Source organism: Notothenia coriiceps, unplaced genomic scaffold, assembly GCF_000735185.1.
Source record: "Notothenia coriiceps isolate Sejong01 unplaced genomic scaffold, NC01 NC01_scaffold00037246, whole genome shotgun sequence".
Taxonomy (NCBI): domain Eukaryota; kingdom Metazoa; phylum Chordata; class Actinopteri; order Perciformes; family Nototheniidae; genus Notothenia; species Notothenia coriiceps.
The window spans coordinates 27,693,878-27,703,210 of NW_011369947.1; the positions used below are offsets into that span (position 1 = coordinate 27,693,878).

Below are 9,333 nucleotides of genomic sequence, written 5' to 3' on the forward strand. Positions count from 1 at the left end.
GTGTGCCTTGGCAGTCTAGTGAAGTCCCTGATGAATCTGATGGATTGTATGATGGATGAGTTCCATGATGAAGCAAAGATGAAAAGCATGCATGAAAACGATGTTTGCTCCTGGTTGGAGGTTTGTGGAGACACCCACTTCTACTACTGCTATTAATGATACTAATAAATTGTATTGCTCTAATATCCTTAACAATAACAGACTTTATGTTAATATTATATTAATTATATATTATAATCCCAAGAGTGGCTACACTACAGCATCACAAAACTATCATGATGGGTTATTTGGACAAGCCAAATGCCCCAAAAGAAGTCTAACAACATTCGAATGTTAAAAATCCTCTGGTATGACACTTGATTCAGCCTCCCTGCAAAATGAGTCGATGTGTCATTAAAAAAAAATCAAACCACAACTGCGAAGAAATACCAAAAAGACATTCAAGACTTCAAGAACTACATAAAAAAACAGAGACAAAGTGCAAAAGAAACATACCAAAGGTAATTAAAATACAGTTAAACATAGATAAATAGATAGATGGACGTTGCTTCCTAACGATCAGTTTCCCAGATGACCTGAGCCTTCTGGGTGTATTAATGTAGCCGAAAATCTGAAATGTATTTTGTCTTAAACCATGTAAATCTTTATAAACAAACCAAATCAATAGTTTGACAAACAAAAAGTCCTCAGAACTGGATTGATGTGATCCATTCTCTTGGTGTTAGTGAAGACTCCAGCAGCAGCACACTGAATCAGCGACAGACTTCTAATAGATTTTTTTGTGAGACACTGTTACAGTAATCAAGTCTACCGAAGAAAAATGCACGGACAAGTTCCTCAAATCCTGCCAAGAAGTAAATCCTTTAATCCTTTATATTCTTAAGGTGATTGTAGGCTTACTTGGTAATTATCTATAATGTGGCAGTTGAAATTCAGTCCATGATCATACCAAGTTTCCGTCCTGCTCCGTTGTATTCAACATTGCCGTTTGAGGCTTAGTGCTGACTTTAAACCAAAAATATTAATCATAAGATAAACCTCCTCAGTTTTTTCTTTGTTTAGTTAAAGAGAATTCTGGCTCATTTGACTGTTGATGTGTTCAATACATTCCCTCAGCATTGGCCTGCTAGTCCCCTGGCGACCTCTAAGACTGTCTGATTGACTCAAATCTGTGGTTTGCTAGGATTAATAGCAGGAGAAATCCAGAGTAAGTCAGGAAAAAAGACAGCTCTCTATCATGAAAGGGACTTACAATAGCCCCTTGGACCAGATACACTGCAAAACTAAACTGCATGAACCATATATCGATCGATAGGAAAGCTAATCGCCAGTTTCCATATTATTGTAAATCAAGCTGCTGCTGAAGCTAATTTACTTCCCAGTGGAAGCTTCAGGCACCATTGAGCATTGCTTATAAGAATAAACCAGGACCCAAACTTGTTTGTTGTTTTCTTAATACATCCACGTTGCCAATGTCTAAATCACACACAACCTAGCTAGAAAAAATTGTCTTTTTAAAAGAAATAAAAAAAAATACCGAACAATGTCCATTATGTTCTGAGGTTATACTAATTGAAAGAGAGAATTGGACACATCCCTCATATGTTTAGATACATTTAGTTATTTTCAGCTTCATTCATACTCCAATAAACTCAACATCTTTAAATAAAAACAAGAAGTTCACAGATTTGAGAACTAAAATAAAAATAATGAACTGAGTTATTGGCTCTTGCATTGCTCTTTAAAAACATATCCACATTTATTTTAGGAAACATTAAACTCAGATTCAGTAATGACCAGAAAGCTTGCCGTTTTCCTTTTACGCATTCTACCTCCGCACAGGATTAGGAAAAGTTTGAGAAGATGAGCCCTTTCCTCTGCCCCCTGCCTGAGTTCCAATTGATTTTTTTTGTCTCTGAATCCTGTCTTGTGGAAGCAGTGCTATTATCCCCATGTGGCGCGCTGACGAATGTCTTTCAACCCTCGCTCCAATGTTTCTCAGCCAGTCATTATCACAGTGTGAATTAATCAGCCTCCTAACAGCAGGAGCCATCATGAGGCCGCTAAGCCTCGTGATGGGCCATTTCAAATTCCTGCAGTATTCCTACTGGGTTTCTTTTCAACAAACACGTCGCTCCATTGTGGATTCTGGTGTCTGTCTCAAAGTAATCTGTACATTGGTTAAAGCATTTAGACAACTGCTGTACATTTTAATCAAGTCAATAGTTGTTTTTTTATGTTCAAAACTTTGCCGGTGCAATGAGACTTTTGACGGCAAACATCTTTGCACTAGGATTTTTGATGTTTTACTCTTTTGACAGTATAATAGTATATATTTACATATATTTTTTACTATACGAGCATAATCTTGAAAAATATTGATATCAAGATTAATATAGAGAAACATGAGGCTGGAAAGAAAGAGATACGGCACATTTCTTAATGTAATTTAGCTTACAAATACATGAACTCCTGTACACTCTGTTTGTCTAATGGCTTGTCATAAATATGATGCAAGAACCCAAAATGGTATACAATAGCAAGTCAGTGTACCATTTTAAACCTAAAACAAGTTGCCATATATACTTGTACTTAGGTACAATTATTCTTTAACTGTCACCAATGATTGTTGTTTTTTCCATAACTGCTGTCAAATCATTGGTGACAGTTAAAGAATAATTGTACCTAAGTACAAGTATATATGGCAACTTGTTTTAGGTTTAAAATGNTGTTTTTTTAATTGCATTACAGAAAATAAAGAACTTTATCACAATATTCTAATTTTCTGAGACAGTCCTGTATATGGCAACTTGTTTTAGGTTTAAAATGGTACACTGACTTGCTATTGTATACCATTTTGGGTTCTTGCATCATATTTATGACAAGCCNTTATATTCCAAACAATGGAGGAGAAATTAATCATAGCGGTCTCTGTTCACCTACCGGGATACAAACCGGAGGGGCCAGGCATGGAGGGAAGTGGCAGAGATAGTGGGTGAAACTGGTAGGTTTTCGCCTGTTTGGGGAGTTTATATCCAGTTTACTTTGTAAACTGTATGTCGGGGGTTGTTGTTGGTTGCGTTGCTCGCGAGAACTCCCCAAGCTTCAGACACGCCCACCGCCAAGCTTAAACGCACGCCACTGTGTGGACGGGCCGTTATGAGTAGTTTAGCAGGTGTTTAGAGGTGTGGATGAAGCCTGGCCCTGCTACTAAACCTAAGTGAACTAATTAAATTGCTTCAAGAAGGCTCACCTACACCGCACTGCTTGTCAACACATAATTTACCGTAATGCATCCAATACCCTACTGATAATGATCCTTTTGTAATACTCATTACGGGTCTGATAGTTGTGTACTGCAATTGATTGTTCTTTATGTTTAGTACCAGTGGTTTGGATGTGTCTTTTCAGATGTTTTTTGTTTTACAACAGGTGTCTCGCTGTGGTATGATCTACATGGAGCCTCATATGCTGGGCTGGCGGCCCCTTATGCTGTCCTGGTTCAATACCCTGCCCGCCACAGTCAATGCAGCGCACAAAGAGCTCATCACTGGCCTTTTCGACCGCATACTGCCAGCCTGCCTTCTGCTCATTCGAAAGGCCACCAAGGTGCCGAAACATCCTCAGGGAATACTGTTTGTTGTACAGCGTTTTACTCCAAAACATTTAAATGTTCTCTTGCCATCTACAAAAATACATGAATGTCATATTGATAAATGTGTTTTCTTCTCTGCAAGGTATAGCAAAATATAATGGTTTTGAAATAGTTTAGGTTTCTGAATCTCTTCTCGTTGAGTTTGAACGTTTGTTTCTTTTCCAGGAGCTGTCCCCGACCTCTGACACCAATCTAGTGAAGTCCCTGATGAATCTGATGGATTGTATGATGGATGAGTTCCATGATGAAGCAAAGATGAAAAGCATGCATGAAAACGATGTTTGATAGTATTCTGGTATGATTCAAATGTTTTAGCACGAGGAGTGTTTTTTTTAGATAATCTTCAGACAGCGACTAAGTCCACACGACGACCGACCTCAGAAGTGATTGTGGTTCTCTTACCTAGTGTAGTTAGGTCAAGACTCCTGAAAAACAAACAGTTTGATAACTAAACCAAACAAATATTTCTAAAATGTACCAAATTCTGTTTTATGTAAAGTCTAAAAGCCGATGTAATTATGTGGGTCTTCCGAGTCCAGTAGACCCTTTTGACTAGCAAATCCTTCGTTGCAGGTAGAATAGATAAATAGAGATACAAATTGACATAAAATTAATGGAAAACCATAACAAAGAAAACGTGAAACAGAGAACAAAAAAAATACATCAAGAACTTCAGAACTTACAGACAAAAACCATAAAGAAGCGTCAACACCACAACTAAAAAAAAATTACTGTGTAGTAGCTGAGTAAAACTGTCTCTCCGACTTAGTCACAGTAGTATGGTCTCCTAAAAAATTGTAAGCTTACAACAATCTGAAGAAAACCCGTCGTAAACCGAGACAGGTTTATTGGGTAGTACTATCAAAACACTACGACATCACATCGGTGAGAACCCTAATATTATATATTAATTATATTATAATTGTATTTCAGACAATAATACAATTCCTATAAATCTCGTTATGTTAAATTATATTATGTAATTATCGTCATCATCTTCTAACCCCACAGAGAGTGTTTTGGAGGNGAAATCCCTTTGACCATCGCCCCTCCCTCCTGACTCTAACATTCATCATTCCCTCTTTATATCCCTTCCAAAAAATGTAAATGATAGTTTCCGCCCAAAAAAAACCCATTACTTATAGTGAAAACCACCCTTGAATGATGGGATAGTAGACTAACAGCTTTAGGAATCCAAACTATAACATATAATAAGTAACCCTGTATCAAGATTGATGCAAAACAAGTGACATTTGACCTTTTTAGCGCTAATTCAGAGGCTCGGCGTTAGACTTATGTTTTGTTTCGGTAAAAATTGTTTATATCGTGAGGCAGCTGAGTTTCTTCCCGTTAAGTGGGTATTACACATTAATAGGTTGTTAAATGTTAAGAAGCCCCCTGTTTCTTGCAATATGTTGCTTGTTGCCCCGGAGGCGGGGCTCCCGGGCTTAACAGGTTAATCCATTTATTCCTTCCTTCATACATCCCTATGTTTCTTCCTCGCTAAATCCATTCATCCCTCACACCTGACAACCCCTTCGACCGTGCGTCCTTCCCTCTTGACATCCCTTCATCCCTTCCTATCTTCATCCATTTGACCTTTTATCCTTCCATCCTTCCTTACATCCCTTCAACCATTCATCTCTCACTTGCAACATTCCTTGGCGATTCATCCCTCCCTTTGACTGTTCCTCCATCCCTCCCCACATCCCTTCATCCCTCCCTCCCAGGATCCCTTCTTCCATTCCTCCAACCTGCCCTTCATCCCTCACTCCCTTTATCCCTTCATCCTTACATCCCTCCTTCCTACCCTTTATAAAACTTTCCCTACATTTGTATTGACGTTTCATCCCTCCCTCCACATATCCTTTAACCCTTTCCTCCCTACATCCCTTTGACCCTTTATCCCCCCCTCCCCACATCTCTTCAACCCTTTAAATCTCCTTCCCTAGTTCCCCTTTCATCCCTTACTTCCTAGATCCATTCATCCCTCCCTCTTTACATTCCTTCAACCCATTCATCTCTCCCTATCTACATCTCTTCGACACTTGATCCCTCCCTCCTTACATCTTTTCAACCATTCATTCGTCCCTCCCAAACTAGATCTCTTCGACACTTTAACTCTCCATCCCTAGTTTGCTTAATCCACTTATCCCTTCCTTCATATATCCCTTTATTTCTTCCTCCCTAAATCTATTCATCCCTCACACCCGAATTCCGTTCGACCGTTCGTCCCTCCCTCTTGACATCCCTTGACCCTTAATCCCTTCCTATCTACATCCATTTAAACTTTTATCCTTCCTTCCTTACCTCCCTTCAACCATTCATCCCCCCCTTGCAACATTCCTTGGCGATTCATCCCTCCCTATCTACATCCCTTTGACTGTTCATCCCTCCCCCCCACATCCCTTCATCCCTCCCTCCCCACATCCCTTCATCCCTCACTCCCTTTATCCCTTCATCCTTACATCCCTCCACATCCCTCTCTACATCCCTTCTACCCTTTATAACTCTTTCCCTACATTTGTATTGACGTTTCATCCCTCCCTCACTCCCCATATCCCTTCATCCTTTCCTCCCTACATCCTCTCTCACCTTATCTCTTTCTATGGAATCTGTTTCATATTGTTGTGCCCTATTCTAGGTACAGTCTGGGGGCTTTATTCAAATTGGGTTAACACGTCTGAAATGGAACCCCCAACCTGAGTTTCACCTTCAGTTCGACCTTCAGACAGACATCCCTGATCCGTTTTCCACTCTTCCCCTTACATTCATCAGTGCTCAACATTTGATACCTCCTTCAATGCAATCTGAAACTAACATGTTGCTGTGTGTGACATAGTCCTTGCTTGACAACTTGCTTGTAACATGTATAGAGTTCAACAAAATAGTTAAACTATATTTTTTATACTGGTACATTCTGGAAATGAGGGTGTGCTGATACCATCTCTAATGAATTCCAGATGACTATATTACAACCTTTCTTAAAGAGAAGTTTTTAATGAGATCCCGTAGCACCATAGCAATAGCTTCAGGAAGGAGTAAGAACAAAGAATAAAGATGAGCTGAGATGGGATAAGATATAATGTATGAGCTGAAGCTGAAAGAGATGTGCAGATGTGACAGGAGAAAAAAAGAAAAGAAGAAGAGTGAAGTCTTAAATTGAAAGGGGAGAAAAATAACTCTCATAGACAAAGTGAGAAAGAGTGCGCAAAAGGGATCTATCACAGAATGGGGGGGTTCACTGTGATCAAAAATGTTTATGCCTCTGTATTCAGCATGATGAAAGGAACAGATGCAGGCTATAGAAAACAGACGTCTGTTTAGTAAGAAGAGTAGAGCAAAGGAGATTTGACGTTATCCTCTCAAGGCATCTATGTATAGCAATCACAAGCCTTTGTTACTGCCTGACAAAGAACCATATGGAAAGAAGATTTACAAAAACAATCTTTTGTGAACTAAGAAAGAGTGGATTGCCGTTTATTTCAAAAGGATTTAAAAAGGTGCGTCAACCCTGTGATCTCTTTGTTAACAAAGATTTGAGTTCATTTATCAAAGTGTTGAATATTATAGAAGTTATGACCTCTTGGTAGATGTTATCATTGGCTATAAAAAGAAGTGGCTTGTGCTTAGAACACTTCTCACTTAATCAAAGACTTGTCCCAGTAAAATTAACTGTACTGCAAAAGGAACTAGACTATTACAAATCTGAGAAAACAGGGGAAATTATCAAGTGAAACAAAGAAGACATATTTGCATGCTGCCTAGCTTAAACTAGATATGAAAGGAGGGGAAACAAAAAGGTGTAGATGCAGGGAAAATGGGGAGGAATGTATTATGTTGGGGAAAATGAGGTGAACAGCTGGCAGATCATTTCGATAGCCTGTACTTTGGAGCTGCAAACATATTTGCTCGTACTGAGTACTGCATTTTTTATCATTTTTGCTGATGGAATTGACTGCTCTTCCTCCACAATATACATATTGCAGGTTATTTATTGCTGCCTGGCAAATACCTTTTAAATACATTATTAGTAGCTAGCAAGAAAGCTTTAACAGGAAAATCGAGACGGGTCAAAAACGACTGCCTGGAAAGATGTTCTGATTTAAATTTGAATAGACATACATTTTAATGAATTTGTGCAATACTATGTTTATTTAGACAGGATGATTATTGATGTGTTACTATATAAACTTTATCAATATAATGATTGTATGAATGCAAAGGTGACCACTCGTTTATTATACTAGTTTTTTTTGTATTGCATTTCAATGCTCCTTTAAAGTTTAAAGGATAAAAAGAGGGGGAATGTAATTTCTCTTGGTCAGGACTTGAACTGCTGGGATGGTTGAATGCATGTGTTATGAAAGCAGTATAAAACGTGGTAAGTGGTTTTCAATTGTGTTCTTCAACTGTCTAAGCTTAAAGGTGGGGTAGGTAATTTTGGAGACACCAGCTCGAGTGCGCTAGAATTTGAATTTACCACTTGAGTCTCGAGGGTGTCGGTGTCGACATGGGACCAGATGTCCACGATTAGTGGACCAGATTCGATTATACAAAGCGTGTCTATTGTCGACCAGGTTGTCTCATTGATAGGCGGACCCAGTCGATGCGCAAAATTTGTCTAGTGTTTTCGACCAGTTTGTCCACTATTAGTGGACCCAGATTCGATTATGGAGGGATGTGTGCAATGTGTTATCGTATCCATGTTGTGAGATGAACGGAGCCGATTCATAGACGCCTAAATGTCCCCCTCGATTGTCATATTGTGTGTGTTATTCATAGCGTCTGAGATCTCGCCAGACAGAGGGATGTGTCTCGGAGGTCCTTACTAAGCAAGGGTCGAACACATGAGGAGGGGGCCCCCTACACGGGCCTTCCCCCCCTAAACCTACGCGAGGAGTAGGGTTAGGGCAGAAGCCTACGTCGCTCCCGCCCCTGCAGCCTCTTTGACGCGGCGAGCCACATGTGTGGTGTGTGTGTGTGTTGTTCGCCAAATGGTCGGAACTTCGGGTCCTTCCTGGCGCCGACATTGTTAATATAATCGACCAGTACCTATGACGGGACTCAGTCGACCTGTCTTGAAAAAAGGGTGAGTTGATTTTGTTCTCCGCATAAGCAGCACCACTGACGTTACACGGGCTTGTCGCACCTGAAGGGTTGGCAGCTACAGCTCGTCGCACTCCAAGCCTCTTGCGTTATGCCTGTGGCAATGTGGGGGATTGCATGTTACCCAAACTCACCGTATCCCAATCCCGCGCTTGAAACCCTAAAAGTCGAAACGTCTGTCAATGTGACGTGTTGTAGGATATTGTGATATAGCGCGCTTTCCCTTTGGGTTTTCATTTTTTCCCGGGGTAACTTGAATACGATGATACGATAATTTCGCACCCCGTACATTAAATAAAGTCTTGTAAAAACAATATAAGGTCAGCCTTACGAGAGGGTACACTTTGTAGGCTATCGTTAACTTATAATAATGTTATGATTTTTTACATCTACACCTATTCGGCATCATGAGCCATTTTCGTGCTGGTATAATATCGGGGCCGGGCTAGTATTGACCTACGGATGACGGACAGTCGAAGGTAGACACGTGTGAAAGAGCACGGGAGTAACCAGTACACTCGCGAAGGCACACAACTCCTCCCCGAGACATTCTTCACCGTCTAAAAAAG

The 9,333-nt window shown here is 40.0% G+C and overlaps 2 protein-coding genes across 2 annotated transcripts in view; one reads left to right on the forward strand and one right to left on the reverse strand.

Moving 5' to 3' along the window:
- Positions 1-982, reverse strand: part of LOC104966590 (dynein heavy chain 7, axonemal-like) — a 10,229-nt gene extending 9,247 nt beyond the window's left edge. The window contains exon 1 of the mRNA XM_010795777.1: positions 950-982. Within this exon, the coding sequence (XP_010794079.1) occupies positions 950-982 (33 nt within the window). The remainder of the gene's footprint in view (positions 1-949) is intronic.
- Positions 983-1,969: 987 nt separating this feature from the next.
- Positions 1,970-3,940, forward strand: LOC104966591 (dynein heavy chain 7, axonemal-like). Its single transcript, XM_010795778.1, has 3 exons — positions 1,970-2,017; positions 3,433-3,609; positions 3,821-3,940. The coding sequence occupies exons 1-3, from the start codon at positions 1,970-1,972 to the stop codon at positions 3,938-3,940; spliced, it is 345 nt and encodes a 114-aa protein (XP_010794080.1).
- The last annotated feature ends 5,393 nt before the right edge of the window (positions 3,941-9,333 follow it).